The 19195-nt window shown below is 45.9% G+C and overlaps 2 protein-coding genes across 3 annotated transcripts in view; both read right to left on the bottom strand.

The window, feature by feature from the left end:
- On the bottom strand, positions 1-6936 carry LMOD3 (leiomodin 3). Its single transcript, XM_069811863.1, has 3 exons — positions 6463-6936; positions 3286-4647; positions 1-529 (listed from the first exon to the last, which is right to left on the bottom strand). Exons 1-3 carry the CDS (start codon positions 6751-6753, stop codon positions 503-505), a joined length of 1680 nt encoding a protein of 559 aa, XP_069667964.1. The 5' UTR covers positions 6754-6936; the 3' UTR covers positions 1-502.
- A 10493-nt stretch (positions 6937-17429) lies between these two features.
- The window catches only part of FRMD4B (FERM domain containing 4B), a 137316-nt gene continuing 135550 nt past the window's right edge, over positions 17430-19195 (bottom strand). For both annotated transcript variants that reach the window (XM_069811861.1, XM_069811860.1), the window contains exon 23: positions 17430-19024. In XM_069811861.1, the coding sequence (XP_069667962.1) occupies positions 18904-19024 (121 nt within the window). In that variant the 3' untranslated portion in view covers positions 17430-18903. The remainder of the gene's footprint in view (positions 19025-19195) is intronic.

Genomic DNA, 19195 nt, shown 5'->3' with positions numbered 1-19195 from the left:
TCTTACAGAGAGCGCTTTATTTAATTTGTTTCCTTAGCCTAAAAAATGAAGCTGTATACATGGAAACCCAGATACATTTCTCATGGACAGGAGAATAATAAAGGAGCGTGTGTGTGAAAAGAAGGATAAGATAGAGCACAGCATGTTCCTGCAGAATCTGGCGGCAGAAGGACAACATGGAAGCAAAATAGTTTGCTGACAAACTAGAAAGGCAAGGTTATTGTTGCCTCTGAGAAAATACTCCCACAACAAACTGGAGTCTCAGATCCGCTTGGCAGACAGATGGCACCAGGATTGTTTGATACCTGATGGAAACGCTTAGCACTGACTTTTCCCATGCCAGCCGTTTTCACCACACTTATAAAAGTGTGTATCGCAAGCTTTGTTCCCAAAGAGTCGTATATACCACCTGGGTTCTGCAGAAAACATCTGCTGAAACAGTTGTAAGCAAAACTTGAATAGTTTTTAATTCCAAATTGTTTCTTCGGGTCAGCCTGGTCTCTCACTCCAGCTGCTTTGGCAATGGCACCTGGACAAGGACAGTAAGTATTAGGAGGGAGGAATTTCTGTCTTATTTCCCAAACCCCTTTAATTTAATAGAAACCTTCAGAAACTGTAAAAAGATCAAAAATACAACAGCAGGGAGCTCCAAGGAGCTCTGGTTGAGAATTTATTTTGTTTGTAATTCCCCAATTACTTGCTGTTTGCAATGCTTAACACCCAGTAAATAAATTTGCAAGCAGTGAGTCCCACCATGGAGCGAACAAACGCCCAGCTCTGCTCAAGCAGTAAAACCCTATTTTAGAGAGGAAGCTGGGGATATTGAGGCAAATGAGTTACCAAGATCACGCAGGCAGGTGAGAATAACACCCTAAGGCCCCAAATCCAAACCATGTGGCCCCATAACAGAGGACCAAAAAAACCACCCAAAACCAAAGAACACCCCAAAAAATCCACCGAACAAAAAGAAACCCCAATATCCCAACACATGTGTCCATTGCTTCATCTTTCCATGGGCTGCGATAGCAGTTGTTTTCTGCCCCATTTAGGATGGACCATGAATTGAACCCTCCGCCCCAAACCCCACAGCCCTCATTTGTAAAAAACTTCCCGAGGATTTTGGGAGGATTGGCTGGGGTTCACTATTGCTTCCTGGCACCCAGCAGCGCCCAGGTTTCTTAATTATTGCTGCGCAAAACAAGGGCTGTGGCCGGCAGAGCACCGGCACCGTCATCCTCCATCCTTCTGAGAGGAGAGGAGGCAGCGACAGAGCAACCTGCCGTCACAAGCACCGTCTTGGCACATACAGATAAACCATGACCTTTACAAGAGCAGGTCTTGTCGTCTTAGACGTGGCACTGAAACGCAAAACCTCGACTGGCCTAGAAAGGCCAGAAATGTCCTGAGGAGAGGCCCTGGCTGCAGCCAAGTCGGACTGGCCAGCAGAAACCCACAACCCCAAAACTTGGTTTGGGGACACAATGGTCACATTAAACCTGGACCAGGGTCAGAGGTCACTGCAGGATCTGCCCCTGCCAAAATTTCAGGACAAACTACTCTCTCTGGAATTACTGAGGGATAATTATTTCTGTGTAGGTATTGATGAAAGCAAGATGTGGCCCACTATATTAGAATGTAAACATTAAACAAAATATTAATTACAAAATACTACTAGACCATTTTTAATTGCAATGGATTTTCTGTCCTCTTCCTCTAGCCTTAGCAACACAAACAGATGCATCAACATCGCTAGCTACAAATAGATCAGTCAGCTTTTAGTATTTCTTGAGTAACGGTGCAATGCAAGGAAATACAACGTTTCAGGAAAGCAAAAGGTTAATTCTGGTGGCCAGCATTTTTGAATGGCCCATGAATTTGGCACCCGAGTAAGAGCATCACCAGGAGGCAATTATGACAGTTTGGGACTTGGATTCTCAAAGCCACGATGATGTCAAGCTCACATTTGCGCTTGAGTTGCAACCACTGAGCACTTTCAATGGCAGAGATTTACTTGAAGACGAATATAAAAAATCCTTGATATCACTGCTTTCTTCCTATAACCCTGATCCATCTTCACTGCTAATGGGTCTAATTTCTTTTTTTCCTATTAGCACTAGAATTTTGCAGTTGATTTAAATAGGAAAAAACAAAATCAAGTGGCAGAGGGTCACTAAAATAAATACTCTCCTTGTCACCAGGTGAGGCCGGCAGGAGCAAGTCTGCAGGCTGTGTGTCTAGGCTGGATGTCAGTGTGGGCATATCTGTGTGCCCTGGGTGAATTTGGCCCTGATCCTCCCTGCTTTTCATCAGCTTATTGACTTTTTTTTTAAACCTGATGATAGTAAAAAAAAAAAAAAACACAACACAATTTGTATCTTTTGCCACCAAACAGTATTTTAGAGGACCAACTATTTTATCTGAAATGTTTTTAGGCAACTGTAAAAATGCGTTAACATGTTCAGGCAGCTGAGAAAAAGCATCTTTTATTCATCCTGTTGTTAGAATTCAAAATGTAAGGCTCAAGCGCATGGAAAAATATTGCAGGAAGGGTTTTTTTGCAGTATCGCTGTTGCAGAAAGTAACTCTACAGAAAGAAAATAACTCTTAAAAAAATATATTAAATTCCCCCTCGCGCTAAAGCTTTTAATTTCATTTAAACCAGACCAACCAAAGGCGCTTCTCGCTTCCCGCAGCCTTGGCCCGGCGGGCGTGCGGCAGCGCCGAAGGAGCACGGTTACTCGCCCCGGCCAGCCCGGGGGTCTGGGCACCCACCGCAGGGGCAGGGGAGTCTGACCAGTGTGTTACTGGAAACCCAGTTCCCGCCTCCGTGCAGTTTCTTAAGTGACCTTGGGTAAGTTCTGTTGCTGCCCGTGTTTCAGTTCAGCCTTTATCGAGTGGGGCAAGCGATGGTGCTTTCTTGGGGAAAGGGAGAGCTAAAGAAAAATACAGCTACTGAAAAGTAAAAAAACGCGGTTAAAAAAACAGCACGTGGTTTTTACGGGGGACTGGAGACAGACTAATGCGAAAAATAATACCTGTTGCTCTCCCGAAGCAAACATAATAGCCTTTGCCTATCGTAACTAATATGCCATTCCTCGTTACGCTGACGCCGAGTTTCTGTGATTTTGTTTGACTCCTGAGTGAATTCGCTTTCTTTTAGCTTTACGGACGCAGACAGGGACGTGCGAGGCTGCACCCCGCCGAACGGCCGGCGTTTCAAACGACGGCACCGGGGCACCGGGCGAACGCGATTCCCTCCCCTCCCCGCCGCCGCGAAGCACTTACCGGTTTAAGATAAGCGACGTTACTCTGACGAATGTCGTTTAGTAGCTGATCTCTGGGGGTTATTTCGACGAGAGGCGGCGGCCTTCTCCTGGGAATCGGTTTAAGCGTTTTGATGACGTCTTTGAGGTTGGTTTTCTCGGGGGGTTCCACGTACGCCGGCACGGCGGGTTTGCGCTGAATCTTCTTCAGCTTCACCACTCTGAAGCTGACGGGCTGCTCGGGGGCCGGCTGCCTCGTGCTCTCCTGCCTTTTGCTCAGAGACACGGCCGCGGGGACGGGTGGTTTCGGGGCTTGCGGAGGTTCGTGCATCCTCGGCTGGGGCAGCGGTCCCCCCAACATTTCCCACATCCCAGGAGGCAACCCAAGTCCGTTTTCCAGCATCGCTATCAACTCCCTCTGCTCCTTCATTTGCTGCTGCCTCTGCTCCTCTTGCCTCTTTTGCCTCTGCTTGTCCAGGTTTCTGCTGAGCAGGTTGGTCACCACCATCCTGGGCCCCGGCAGCTCAAAGTGGTACCCCATTTTAAGGAGGGTGGGGTTGGCTTTCAGCAGCCTGGCGATCTCCATTTCTGCCTGGTGGCCCAGCATGCTCCGCTGGTTGTGGAAGCGGAGCTCCGTCAGCGTCTCATTGTACTGCAGGCACCTCACGATGGCAACGATCCCTTTCCCAGAGATGAAATTGGAATCGATGTTCAACGTGGTGATGCTCCTGTTCTCCCGCAGCATGTTGGCCAGGGCGAACGCCACGTTGTCGTCGGCCCCCACGTTGGCCAAGCTGAACGTTTTTACGTTCTTATTCTTTTTCATGGCATTGACAAAGTCTATCAGCATTTCTTTGGGGATGTTTTCTATGTTGTTCAGGTTGAGCTCTTTCACGTCTGGGTTGTTTTTTCGGACTTTCTCCAAACTCTCTTCTAAGTTGGTTTGATTTCCTGAAGGCCTGGCACTTAGCTTCATGAAGCTGGTATCCAGTGCTAACTTTTTGGGGATGTTTAATTTTGATATTTTCTTTTCATTTTCGTTTGGCTTTTCTGTGCTTTCTCCTGATTCTGTACCTGGTTTCTTACTTGTCTGATCACTGTGACGGTTCTCGTTGGTATAAGTCTCCTTTGTTTCCAATTTAGTCTCATCTTCCCCTTCATCCTCTTCCTCCTCCTCTTCCTCCTCTGCTTCTTCTTTCTCATCCTCCTCCTCCTCTCTCTCCTTATGGCTTCCATCTTTCTTTGTCTCCCCAAATTGCATTCCTGAGTTGGACAAGTGCTCATTTTTGTAATGTCTCTCTTTTCCCTCTGCTCCTGACACCCTCCCGCCGGCTGCCTGGCCGCTGCCGCCGGCCTTTCCTTCCGTCTCCTCCGCAGCACTTCTCTGAGGAAGACAAAACCTCACAGCTGAAATAATTGAACGTGGCTTTTTTACATTAACTTTCTGCTCAAATAAACAGTTAGCGGCTGGATTTAGATACCTCTATGCCCATACATTATAGAATAATCCTTAAAAGTGTCATTGCCTGTAAGTCAGGGCTGTGCTGGCTTGCTTGGGAACCAGGAACGGTTGCTCTTAAAGTGCCTGCAAACCAGTTTCTCATCTTTGCCTATTAAATTCAAGCCTGACAATTAAATTCTGTATGTATTTAATGCTATGTTAAGGTGGTCCTTGAACCCTTCTGGGGGTTAAGAGTCTCTGATCCAAAGTCTCTTTCTGGATTTTGTGTAATTTTGATTGTTTCCTTGACAAGAGAGAAAGTTTATTTTGTATGCCACAAACCGTTGGAAATCAGTATTAACTGCTGACTGTTTGCTCAGCCCAAGGAGGATTGAAGAGGGCACGTCGTAAGTAACAACAGCGGAGTCATCCAGCACATGAGACAGCAAAGCTGCCTGCTCTGGTACCTGCCAGAGCATCACAGCTAAGGAAGCACGTCGCTGAAGATAAAGCAAAATCTCAGTTTTATTTCGAGTCCAGAGATAGGAAACTGGACTCTGCACACAGCTGTTGCAAGGCAGTGGGGCTTCTAGTATCAAAATAAAACTCGTTGCAAACTTCCACCATCTCCAGAGACCCTCCTCGCTGAGGTTTTTTTTCAAGCGTCTTTTTGCAAGTAGATTTTCCATCACTGAGGAATGCTAATAAAGCGCTAATAAAGGTCAAGATATTTTCCTAAAAGACTGGCACTAGTTCAGGCAGGGCAGAGTCGTGGCTTGTGCTTCACCAAAAGCCAGACAAAGTGGCCACAGTCACTTCTGCCCTCAGGGCTGTGGTAGTAGATGGGTTTAGTATGGGGATCCCTTGACCAGTTGTGAATGCAGCAGGCACCTCTATACTCAAATTCTAGATTTAACCTCAGAAGCGTTAAAAAAAATTGTTTCTTTGAGGGTAAGAGTGTTGCAGGAGGGAAAAAACCACAGATTTCCCTCCCCTCTCCACGGGCAGCCCATGAAACCTGCCCTGGGAAGGCCCCGATGGACTGTGCGGTTGGGTATTAGCAAAACCACTAGTGTTTAAAAAAAAAATTAAAAATCAGTTACCTAAAATTCACTTAAGTTCAGGTATGGATGTGGTTCGTCTGGCCAAGTTTCCATTCTATTAACTTATTTTTAAGTGTAGCCCTCATCCTGAAAAATATCTAAGTATGACCTTAACTTTATTTCAAAGTCATAGTGATAGTAGAATAAATTTAAGTACTGTATTGAAGAGAGTTGGACTAGTTCGTGGAGTTTGCATGCTTGGTCGTTAGTAAATGTTTCACATCGTTAAAATACAGTGTTTTGGGGTTTTGTCCGGTATGACATTAAATTCTGTCAATTAGTTTAATACATATGATTAATGTACGGAAAAGCAACATGGTGTTGCTCCATATGCAAAGTCAAACAAATTTGAGTCACATCCTCCAAACTGATTTTATGACAATTTCTCAGTGATTTGCTTTACTGAAACAGAATTATGACATTCTTATATTAAAAAGCTTAAGTAAATATTTAGGAAAAACAATTAAAATATTACTAATCCTGACGTCAGTCCAAGCTGGATCCTGACATTGCTGAGGCTTTTAGGATGAATTTAAATTTGTTTGTACCATACCTCAGGTAAGGGACAGAAGCAGAGACAGGTTAAGGTATTAAAGCTATAAAACAGATCCCACAGCAGATGCATAATAAATATTTGTGATTTGTTGCTTGTTACCTCAGAGGGCAAGAGGGTGACGGGAACTCGCTCGTCCTCGAGCATGCGTCTGGATGCCTTCTGCCAGTACAGGTAGTCAACCAGGGACCTGTGGTCGAAGCTCCCCGTGGGAGGTTTCTCCGTCTGGTCCCTCTGTATCATCCCAGTTGGGACTTCGGGGTCTGGGGCCATGACTTCCATCTCACACTGCAGCTCCTTTAGCTCCTCGGGGGACAGGTTTGCCAGGATTTCATCTTCATCGATGTCCTCAGGACACACTTCTTCATCAGCGTTTTGGTTGAGTTCAGACATGTTTGTTCTTCTCTCCTTCCTCTATTATGTTTTAAACCTAAAGAGAAAGATAAATTTTAAAAGATTTCCTCCCCCCCCCCCTCACTAGTAGTAGTTCATTCGGTTAAATCCACAACTTCACGTTTTGGTCATGAGCTGTGGCAGCTCTCGGTCTCAGTGCCGGAGACAGACCGTGCAGCTAAGTCTATATTAAGCTGCACTTGGCTGGATAAAGAGAATTTATGGCGATGCTGCCATGCTCCATTTTCAGCAACCTGTCAGCTGCGCAAACCCTTCTGACATTTCAGTGCAGCTGGTGCATCCCCCCATTGAGTAAGGCAGGATGCGGCCATTTTCTAGAGGACTCCTGGGGCACTACGCCTTTCGGTGCTTCACCCCATGCCTGAATGGCCATAGGCGGGTGGAGCGACATTAACGGTACCTGCGAGGCGTGACGGTGAAATTCTGCACCGTGGGAAGAATCAGCGGCAGGTCTCTGTATCCGTAATGTCTCAGATATCTCAAAAGGGCTGGGGACTGCAGGCTCTTCACTGCCTTTAGCCACGGCTAAACCCTGACTGAATATTGCGGGCGGTTTTGGTGCGAGCGCAGCCATCGTGCGATCGATGAGCTCTCCCAAATGCCAGATCCTAGTTAAGGTAAAATCCTCCAAGATGGAAAAAGGCAGGTGAACAGCTGGTACAACACACACCTTGTGCTTGGGGACAGGGGTTCCACGCGGCGACAGGCACCAGCCCTTTGAACGTTCCCATAGGGAGCATTTCCCCATAGCATTTCCCACAGCACACCCATGTCCTGCTCCTATCCAGTCTGCCCAGCGGCAATGCCAATGCCCAATTTCTTGACTGGCCTGTCTCTATCGTGGATGTTATTTGTACTGTCAACAGATCTTGGCTGACAGTTCATCTCAGGTTCATCCTTTTCCTACTTTTTACCATTTTTTTACAGAATTAGTAAGCAACTACAAAGATCTACTTTGCTAATATTCATAGAACTGATCTAAGTATCGAAGATTACCTGAAATCCTTTTTTTCATTAAGTGTCGATTCCAGCTAAGAAGTACCTCCTTCTTTGTTCAGAATATTTTATAGGCTTCTAAATTTACATGGTAAACCAGAAAGCCGTATCTCCAACACCACTGTTCTTATGGCTGCTTTGTAAAAGCAGAGTAGCGTGGGTGGGTAATTTTACCACTACAGTGCAATTTCAGTACATGGCAGTTTGGACTGTTCATTGGATTAGGAAGATTTCCTCTCATAATTTCAAATATTCTTTGCAGGGAGTATCAAATCAAATCCTCACCTTGCAACTGCGAATGCGTCTTTCATAGGTAAGAAACCACAGACGAGAGGCTGTGAAACCAAACCCCACCAACTTTTGAGCCATTATTTCTCGCTACATCTCAACCACACTCTGCTGGAGTCTGCCAGCATCAAAATAGTCTCTGCATTATGATAGTGTCTCTTTACTGTGTTTTGTAACAAGAAACATGGTGTTCAAAGCCCTGTTAACCTCTGTTAAAAAGCCATTATCCAAAGGTCCTCATTTAATTAATGCTGTTACACAGTGGGGAAGAGGGCAAAAATTTAAGAATGAAATAAGCGGTAAAGGAAAAAATAACAAAAACCCAAGCCAAGAATGTAATGGCTCTGTTTGCCCCTTTGGTATTTCAGGGTACATCCTTATTTTATATTATGCAGTAGCAAGCACAACAGCAGACCCACACATCAATCTATCTGGTCTAGCAGTTTTAACCCCCAGCGATTGCTGTCCATAATAGAGTCCATAAATGGTTTCCTGATGTTATCAAATAAATCAATGCTCTTCAGTAGCTGGTATGTTATTCTCCCCAACGATGCTGTTTGGGTCACAGAAGCCGTCTATTCAGTGGTTACTTATCGCTTGCTAATTTCTTGACTGTAAATAAAGCCCCTGGCCACCTTCTTGTATTTCCATGATCTTCAGCCAGGCCATCTTGGGCCATGGTCTTGTCAGATCTACTAAGTTAAGTAGGGTCAATCCCATGAAGACCTCTCAAGAAGGAAAACAGGGATACTGAGAACACGATCAGGTATTTGAAAAGCGAGTTTTCTTCTAAATAGAAATATATCACTTGATACCTCCATTAGGAAACACTATACTTCTGGGAGTGATGCCTTCTCCGTCAGATGCAGAGTGAAGGGCTGCCCGGTGACACCTCTCCTGGTGACACAGGTGCTAATCCCACAGATTTCCAAGGTGGGTATCGCATTTTGCCTACTTTAGGTCTCCTCCATAAATTACCTCGAGTACAGGATTCGCTTCCTTCTCTAACATGTTGCTTAGTGGTTCGGTGTGCTGGAAACGGCACGTTAAGGCAACAAACAAACCCTCCAGGCTGGGGACACACTCACAGCCAAATCTAGAAGTCTTTCCAAGGCAAAACTCCCATCTTCTTCCCAATTATGTTTGTGGGTATTCCCCTCGGAGATTTCCAAAATGATCACTCATTCCTCAGCCTTCATCAAGACAGGAAAGCCACTTCCATTGGTGCCACTTACTATTTTCACACCAATTTGACACTTGCTCGGGAATCCCCAGACTAATAAGCTGCTGCCTGAGGTGCTCTGTTACCAAACGGCAGAGAGCTGTGCCAGCAGCTACGCTCAAAGCATAAGCAGAAGACAAGAGGTACCTGCAGTGATCACAAAGCTATCCCTACAGGTAGCAGCTCAAAATTCATGCTAAGGAGGTACCTAACAAGTGTTAAATAAAAGCACTTTAGGAGTAAAATGATAGAAGAAAAGGTCTGCCCTTGGTAATGAACAATTCATACTTGCTGCTTCTAAGGCAGGTTCTCGCGTACGGATGAACTTTTGCATGAAACCCAGCAGGCTTTCGTGCAGGATTGTTTCACTTCATTGGTTTTTCTCATTCGTGCATTTTCTTCAAAACTTCCAACCTATCTCTCTTGAAAGCAAAAGAGTTGACAAGTTTTTAACTCAAATATCAAGAGAGGCCAACCCCCGTGTCACCATTTGATGCGAAGCAGGCCATCAAACCATGCTTCAAGTGCCTAAAATGTGTTCTATTTTTAAGGTAATTGATGGGACACATGCTGATGCCAAAAGCTTGAAAGCAATTTCTATAGTGTTGGCTTTCATTTTTTTGCTTATAAAACCCACACATTTATTCCCCTTTATTACCAATCCATGGCATTTCCAAATGCCAAGGCATTAACTGGAATGAGTCGGAGAATGTGCCCGTGTAACATAACCTTGCATCACTTTTAAGAAACTCATAAGCTTGATGGAGCAGTCTAAAATTGACAAACAGTAGCATACACCAAGAATGTCCAGCAATGCAATGTAATGCAATATGGGGATTATAAAGGGTCAGATGATGGGATCTTAACAATAACAACCACTAAGTAACGAGAGCAATCGTAGAGAGACACCCTGTGGGAAAAACACCAGGGATCATCTTGGGAAAAAAAAAACCACCACCACACCTCCAAACTGTTACAGATATAAATATATCAGATTAAGTCTGTTGCTTAAATAGAGTAAGGACATCTGACTTTTGAAGTATTTGCCCAAGTCGCTTGACAGGGAGCTGCAAACTCAAGCCCCGGGGCGAAGCGGCTGGCATGGCGGTGGCTGGCATGGGGAAGGGATGGAGCAGCAGGGACGGGGGCACGAGCCCCTCGCCCCCGACCCAGCGGTCACCGAATCACCGCACCTCACTGTGTCCAGTTCTGGCCATTTCCTTCAGCTCCGAGAGGAGTAACTGGAGCTGTGTCTCCTGTTTCAGTGGGACCTGGATGCCTCTAATTTGGCCCCCAAAAAGAACATAGTGATTTTTTTTTTTCATTTTATTTTTAGTTTCCATTTTCAGAGAAGTCTGAGAGCAGCTGCACTGGGTCCTCCCTACACAGTAGGAAACCACCTCTGTCATCATTCACATTCCTTATTACAGGGAAAAGGAAACATTAAGATGTGGAGGGAGGCAGGGGGAGCACAGAGGGGACTTTGGTCGTGTCAGAAATTAAGGAAAGAAAATTTCAGCCTGGGGCAGGACACTGACCCCCCACACTGGTGTGTCCAAAGCGATCCCGCAGGGAAAAGCATGGGCGAGTCAGATGTGTACGTCTTGGTTTGCATTGAGAAGGGTCAAATACCTAGGTGATGGATTTCTAAACCATTTCAACTCTTTTGGACCATTTTAAAAAGATGATCCAAACCGCCATGATTTGGGGGCAGAAGACAGCTCCACATATGAACGTTGACAGTGGGCTGACCCGGGGCAAACCTTTGCCCCATTCAGAGCCAAAACATGTTCCAAATTTCACCCTCGAAGCCCGAGTTTCTGTGTTTATTTGCCGATGAACAACGCTACGCCTCACCCCCCACGCCTCCCAACATATATACGCTCTTTTTTTACTGACCATGTTTTTAAGTGGCTTGAGCAGCACAGTCAGAGGACACACGATGTCTCTGCACCGTACTCATTTACAAAGAAGCAGCTCTGTGGCTACGAGAGGGAGTTTCTACTTCCAGGTATCATTTATAGCAAGATCACAGGCAAAATGCTGAAACACTAAGCACTAGTTACATCCCTGCTAACTTGATATTTTACTTTCCCACCTCACGTTATTTACGTGACCTTGGTAAAGCACTTCCAAATGCCTGAACATTTTCATCCCCGGGTGGTGGTTTACCGTCTCATCTTCCCAAAGCACAGCGCTAACAGCTGCCAAACAAATGAAAACCAGCCTGCGGTGAATGAAAATGGCTCTGTGAGAAACCGTGAGCAATTTCGTTATTTAATGGGGAACAGGCGATTCATGACGGGATGTTGAATGTTTGACCGTGACTTCAGGAACTGAGCTACGGCTCTGCCTGCGACTTTTCACCAACGGGCAAAACCAAAAGGTGCCCTGAGCTGCCCTGATGTGGCTTCAGCTGGTTTGGGACAGAGCTGAGGCTGGTTATGGCCATTAAAGAGGGACACCAACCCCCTGAGCCAGGGACCACCTGGGGACGGAGACCCGCTGCTGTCCCGGGGCAGCACTGGCTCCCGTCGGACGGCCACAGCTCGCCCGAAGCACAAGGCAGCGCAGGCAGACGCAGCGCTGAATCACACGCTACCCGCGGGCATTATACAGAGCATTTACCTAAATATTTACTGTTATTAACCGAGGGCTTATTATTCTAAAACTGTGTGCAAGACAGGCCCAGGCTCAGGCTTGGAGATTCAATACTTCGCATCAGAATTGCAAGCTTGGACCCTCAGAGAACACATTCGTTCTTCACACAGTCTGCATAAGAACCTACCTGTGGCAGCATATGCAATTTAGCAATTCTTTACTATTAAGTCTACCTTTATTCTTACGATTTATCTATGCTCTGTGTTTGCATGGCAGAGCCTCACGAGTGACAAAAGCCTCACACTAAAACCAGTAGCTAGAATTAAACTTTAAAATGTGCCTTCTCTTTTTCAGCCAAATTTATAGTTTCCCTCCAAAAGTTGCCTGGCAGTACTATTAAATCAGAACTGTAATAACACAATGCCAAGGACTCTTCGAGGAGTGACAGTCATCATTGTAACCTTTTGAAAGAGCAATCACCTCCTGTTTATATGAAAGACTGAATTCAGCCCAAGCCAGATCAGATAAAGAAACGGAGTCATTCTAGGAAACAATGTCACCCTTCACATTAAACATAGGGCGCATCTTTCTTCCATAGCATCCAAACCTATCACAGCCCCATACCTCGTATCATCCTGCCACTGAAACGTGCCCACGGGCAACGATGCCGGCAAGGCGATTTCGTTATGTACACGCAGGGCACGTCCTTCCCTAACCTCAGCCGGGAACAGGTGGAAGGGTTTCTTCTAGAGTTACTCCAGCTGAGCCCCAGCTGGCTGCAAACTCATCTCCATCTTCAGCTCTTCGGTGACACTTTAACGATTAAATATAAATTGAGACTCATGCCTGCTGTGCTTGAGACAGGCAGGAGATGCCCTGGGAGATGGAGCACATCCCTCTGCAGTCAAGGACTTGCTGAAGGATTTATGGTGATTCTCTTCACAAGGGACAGACACAGATAACGAAGTTGGATGGATGGCAAAGAGCTGCTGCTTGGTTAAAGGTCTTGCTTCTCTTTCACAAAGGCCCTGACATCTGTGTCCTGCCTCCTCCTGGGCTACCAGCGCCTATCACGACTTGCACCGTCCCTTCTTCCAAGGAGGAAACATCCCATCAGGTTTGACTTGCTGCGTCAGAGTGGGGGGTAATTGTCTTTGGTGATAAATCCTGCCCTGGGAGATGATCCGTGTGGTCCTGAATCTGTGTCTAACAGCTGTGAGGGGAAGGTCCTGACAGAAAACGGAGAGGGGTGTGCATCAGACAGGGTGTCACCACCCTTACCCGCTGGTAGCACGGGCACCGCAGCGATGCTGGGAATGGGAGAAAGTGTCTTCTCCCAAAAGCTCAGCCAGGCGTTGCAGACACTGTCCTGGCATGCAACGGGGCTTGGCCAATTTGTGACAGGACAGGGCTGGTGGAGGAGAGAGCTAATCCAGAGGGAGAGGGTGGATGACAATACAGCAAACGTAGAATTCTTCCTCTGCCCAGGCCTCCAGTGGCATCAACCCCGAGGTCCTGCGCTGTCGGTCCCAACTCTGGGGTCAGATTTAGAGAGCAACTAGAGTTTCCAAAGTCCCAGCCACACGTCGGTGTGGGCAGGGACCGTTACTGGAACCACCAGCCACAACAAAATGCGTCGTACAAAGTTTATACCTGAAAACACGAGTAGACGCCACGCAGAGCCCCATCCCTTTCCCCAGCAACACCATCTGTGCCAGGATGAAGGTCCATTTTCTCACTGGTTGGTGAAACAGCAAACATCCATATACGCAGAGTTACCCAAATTATGTAAATCCAAATGCTAATTGATGCTAATGAAGGCTGCATTAAGTGGGAAAATGGTGGCTGCCCCCAGATTAGAGCTGTAGGACCCCCTCCCCTGCTCTACACAAATACCACGTTCATCGCTTCACTTGATTGGAATGCTGAATTATCCCCAACAGATCTGAGGAATGATGCTGGGCTCTCTGTGCAGTCAGTGTCACCAGCCTGGTACCTTCAGCACAAGAAGAACAAGGGCAAGAGCAGGAGATGCAGCAGGGAGAGACATGACGCCCAGTGTCACACGATGACAAAAAGAACACAGAACTGTTTATGTCTTCACACATTTGGGAAATAAAATATGATTTTTTTTTTTTTCCCCCCACTGTATTTATCTCAAACTGCTGCAAAAAGTGACAGAAGTAATCTGAAAACCACTCCAGGAAGTTTCTGTTACCAACAAGATAAAACATTACTAAGGATACAAATTTTTTTCCCCTAGCACAAAGGAAAAAAAAAAGTCCATGGAAAACAGAAAATTGGAATTAATAACCATTAAATAAAATAAACACAATTAAAAGTTTGCTCCTATTTGCTTTAAGTTGATAGATTTCAATATTTGTGTGAGGCCCTGCTATAGCTGATACTCTCAGCTTTCTACCTTAGAAATTTATTAAATACGATAGAAAAGAACAAAGGAGATCAAAGAAAAGCAGTGTAGAAAGCAGAAATCCTCCTAGGAGAGGTGTTAGCTTATCCAGAAAGTGCCAGGCAAGTGCAATGACGAGGAGCTTCTTCCCAAGCTCAGAAGCTGCCTGCAGAAGCAGCTCTCCTGCATTAATCCCCAAAGCCCAGGAGATGGAGCAAAGCTTCAGCCCTTACAGGATTTCCTACAAACTTTTTGGGGACTGGCTGGGCCGCGGTGGAGGCTTCTCAACTCACCCAGGAGCCACGCAGCCTTGCTGTGTACAAAACATTGCTGCAACGTTGCTCACATTTAAGCTGAACAAGTCCAAGATCATAAATGAAAAGTCAGCAGAAAGCTGCAAGAGTCACGCCATGTATTAAGTCACCTTGGCCAACAAGTTTCACATAAGCATACTCGGGTAAATTTTAAAGATTTGTGACCTTTACAGATTTAGCCTGTGCTTGGGGAGGGGGGTCCTGGCCTGAGCCTTGTCCCTCCCCGGTCCCTGCACCGGAGGAATGTCAGACACCAGCCTCCCCCACAGGGCTTGCGGCAGCTCCCACGGGAGTTCTTCCTCCCACATCTCAGCGTATTTCTGTTCAAAACAGCAGAGAAAAAGCAGGCAGCAATTAAAAACATCAGGCATGGCTTATTTTAGCACAGTGCCCTAATGCCTTTTTAAGGATTCCTGGCAAGGATTGTTTTTTCTTCTTCATCCATCAACTAAAAAGCACTCAGAAATGCTCCATTACATACGGTTTTATGTGGGTTTTTATTTCCCCTCCACGCTCTCATCTCATCAGCAGCATGTTCTACCTTCTAAAGAGAGAGACATTTCTGACACTGTAAAATTGAACCCTGTGGGTCAGTGGGTGTTTTACATTGGTGTTTCAACGTTGTTCACCTCTTGGCTTTGTTCTGGATCATACTAAATAAGAATTTCTAAATATTTCTTCGAACTGGAAGGGGCAGGAAGGATTTAGAAGAGTACAAGAAGCAGGAAGACTCTTCTCCTCAATGCTGCTGGTCAGTCACTAGATGTCCTCAGTAATCCTGGTGAGCAAGGGCTGTGGTTAAAAGGCAGAAAACACAGATGAGGTAGGAATCCAAACAAAGCGCAGGTAATTTGTATTTCAGCTGTGAACAAATATGGTAGTAATTACAAGTGTGTCTTTATTCCCTCTTCAGCTGCATTATACAGACCTGGTCTCTGTGAACAGCCGTACGCGGGCATCCAAACATCGCTCCAGAAATGCAGTGCAACAAAGCAAGCTGAAGGTCTGCAAAAAGCAAAGTTGGGGGTCCTGGGGACGAACCGGCAAAAAACAAGGCGTTGCAGAAGCATCGCCAGCTCCCTTGCTGGCGATGGGCAGGAGGTCCCATGGGGATTTTGTGCCCTCCTTCTCCTTCCCCGTGCCACCCGAGGCCAACCCCAGCCCTTTGCTACCTGCCCCAGGCAACATCTGAGAAAGAGAAGTTGGATCATCTTATTCTCTCCTTTTCTGGGCCTCCTCCTTCACTCCGTACTTCCAGCCTTCATAAAAGGTTCTAAGAGCTCAACTCTTGCAGGGCCAGGCACGCAGAGAACGACAAGAGGGGTTACAAGTGCTGTACCTGCCACGCTTCCATTTCCAGCTCCTCTTGCAGCTTAGCTCTTGCGTGCTGGAAGCTGCAATCAGGCTCTGAACTCTGGCCCTAGAGGTTTTATACCCAATATCCCCCAAACATAGCAAACCGCCCTCAACCCAAACCCACCACAAATTCCCATCTTCTCAACATCATTATCCAAAATTGCCCTGGTCCTGCCTGAGCAAGCCGGGAGGCCAGGCCGAGTGCCACCGTTGTGCCCACATGGATGCGTTAGACTGAGCTAAATCCTCAACGCTAACGGAAAAGCCAATACAAAACTCAACAGCTACAGCATTAAAATAAAGCGGTGCAAACAACGCTTTTAATGGCGCACAGACCTTGTTACACACCTCACTTCCTTTTTTAAATGAAAAACTTTGAGCGTGCTGATAAATAACTGCCAGCCTACACCGATACCCTTAGCTCTGGGTAAGGGATTGGACTTTGTACCACTCAGCTTCCTGCTCAAAACACCGATGTTTTACAACAGCAGCAAGCGTGATTCAATGAATGAAGAACTTGCAAACAGACAAACCTCAAAAACTACTTGGAGAAATGGAAGAGTATGACGACATGGGGGTAGTTTTAGTGGGCACGTCTGCAGTTTATTGTTAATACCTATTTTCACCAGCAAACTGGAAATAAGTGTAAAATTCAGTGATGGTGGTGAAGCTTATGGATGCCACAAAAAGTAGAAAATGACCAATAACTCTGAAGAGAGGAGAGCGAGACTGAAAAACCTCAACTGCTTGGTGACCAGGGTGCAAAAGCACTTGTACATCTCGAAGCCAAGTTGCTCTTCCAGAAAGGTGGGCGTCTCAGAGGGCACAAACTCAAAAGAGGACCCAGCAGATGAGCAACACAACCCCCAAGAGCCACACTCCAAATGGCAAAGGCTGCAGCAATTTTTAGGCGCAAGGATAGATGAGCAAGAAGTATTTCCAGAAACACGAGGCCACCTCTGCCCGTGTATCACCGCTGAGCTGGGGGTGGGCAGCAGGTCCAGGGAGAGCGGCGCTCCGGTGGGAATGTCGAATAAGCCCAGCTCAGCTCCCTTGGGACAGCTGTGCCGGAGAGGGCCCTGCAAAGGCACCCAGAGCCGTTCCTCCCTCTCCTTGCATCGTCAGAAATTCAGACTTACAGACCTGGTTTGGGGGGGTCTGAACTGCGCTGGGCCAAGCTTCCCAGCTGAGGCCACTGGCGCTCTGCACCCAACCTAACATCCCGGGCCAGAAGAAATCAGACCGTGGTGATTGACTTTCTTGTACTTTAAAGCCCTGAAATAACACACACTGCGCTTTTCCAAGCACTCGAGTAGAAATAGGAGGAATGCTGGAGTGGTTTTGGTAGCACACTTTTCAGTTTATTGACCTATACAAAATAATAGGTCTAAAAAATTCAGAAGTAGTAAAAGAATAAGCAAAAAGAGCTTTCGCATTTCTACAAGGCTATACAAATATGCAAAACCAAAGAAATAAGTTATTTTTTATTTTGTTTTTGTTCTTTTAATTCCAAATCGCGACTCTAATAATACAAACGACTAAGTACCAGCTTAACAAGTGTGTCCTTCTGTATATATTACATGCTCTGGCATATTGGTAAAAAACGTCAAAAAAGTTTATCAGAAACTTTTCTATTCACAATATGAACAAGGAGTAACTAATCCTTTGTATAAAAGAAAAAAAGAGCACCATTTATGGAATCCTGAAGCACAGTACAGCTGAGAAACGAGAGAGATTTTACCATATGCAAACGAGTCGTCGGAAATCACGCAAGATAACCCATGCCAATTTGTTCCTACAGATGGATGACGTGAGGTAGGTTTATCCCTCTTAGATCAAGACTGCAGTCGCACTTTTTTTCCTACACAAATGGTTTCGTGAAAATGCTGTTCTGTCACTTAGTGACTTTGCAACGCACCTGGCAGTTCAGGTGAATCGCGGTACAATCCTAATGCCCCTCATTTTAAGGCACCCACTTGGCTGTTTGTGTTTGCATCCACCTTAAAATACTGGCCGTTACAATCAAATTGTTCGCCGTGTGATCACTGCAGCTCCCCACTGCGGATCCTCGATTCACTGTGGCAGAGCAAAACGTAATCGTCACCCGATGAACAGGGGTCATTGTGCAGCCACCGTGAAAATTTGCCTACTCCTCCACACAGTGAAGTTGTACCATGGAAAGGTCATTAAATGGGAGGTTATTAATTACACTTTATCATGGAAAAGAGATTTCAAAGGCTACTGCTTCTGTTTCCAAAATCCACAACCACCTATAGTTTTACATGACATATTGTGTCTTTTCTTTACAGAACTTGCTTGTGGTGCTAACAAACACTCCTAACAATACCCCAAAAAATGGATAAAATCATTCAAACCTCCATAATTAAAAAAAAAAAAAAATCCAGCCTTCCTTCAAGTAATGTTCCAATACTGATTAAGTCACCCTTTGCCTCACTCACACACACAGTATCTATCCTTCATAAGCTTATGAAAGTCCTTCCAGGTCATCATAAGCCATGGCAGAATAAATTTTCATTTCTTCTTTCAGACATCAGAATTGTGCTCCTAGAATTCCTGGTTTTTCCATAAGAGTCTCCTTTTCACATTTTTTTTTTCTCTGAGGTTTGCCTTCAACACCTTCCAATCTTCCAAAAAAGTGCTTGCTAAATATAAATACTTCAACCAAGTGCTGCATCTAGTAATAGATTAAACTGTGGCTTGCCCTTGCTTGTGTAGGCTATCTGGATTCAGAAAGAAACGCCATTCGTGGTAAGACTTCGTCATTTTGCTATAGTCCCTCTTAATGCTGAATTCAATCTTTCCCAGCAAAACAGCCTGCTTCCTTTTTATGTTCAGTTTGGAAGTTCCACCCGAGATCTGCCTCGGAGTCACAGCATTTTGTGCAAGGCACGCAAGGGTACGAATGCGGGGCTGCAGGCTGCCTACACGAGCGTCCCGGGTTTTGAATCCTCATGCCAGAATAACCTCTGCTCGTTCCTGTGCAAGTCTTCTTCCAACTGGCTCTCATCGTCGCCACCCAGCTGGCTCGTCTCCGCGTAAGCTCTGTAAGAGACGTGGCATCAGGGATCAGCAAGAGCTGAGGGTCTTCCCCAGACCCCCCCCAAGCGCTGCACAAACTCACACAACTCCCTTGGGCTTGAACTAATGCTGGTTATTGTGAGTTCACTCCAGCGCAATTTGGATCCAAATACAAACCCAGTTTTCGTGTTGTAA

This window comes from Haliaeetus albicilla, chromosome 24 (genome assembly GCF_947461875.1).
Source record: "Haliaeetus albicilla chromosome 24, bHalAlb1.1, whole genome shotgun sequence".
In the NCBI taxonomy this organism is placed as follows: Eukaryota; Metazoa; Chordata; class Aves; order Accipitriformes; family Accipitridae; genus Haliaeetus; species Haliaeetus albicilla.
The sequence above is the reverse complement of the archived record's forward strand: the minus strand, read 5'-3'. Positions and strand labels throughout refer to the sequence as shown.

What these genes read in the sequence shown, in the direction of transcription:
- LMOD3 (XM_069811863.1), bottom strand. Translation starts at nt 6,753, where the DNA reads ATGTCTGAACTCAACCAAAACGCTGATGAAGAAGTGTGTCCTGAGGAC. An exon ending in TCACCCTCTTGCCCTCTGAG is followed by an intron (nt 4,648 to 6,462) that starts GTAACAAGCAAC and finishes TGTCTTCCTCAG; the next exon opens with AGAAGTGCTGCGGAGGAGAC. An exon ending in ACGTCGCTTATCTTAAACCG is followed by an intron (nt 530 to 3,285) that starts GTAAGTGCTTCG and finishes GTCCTTGTCCAG; the next exon opens with GTGCCATTGCCAAAGCAGCT.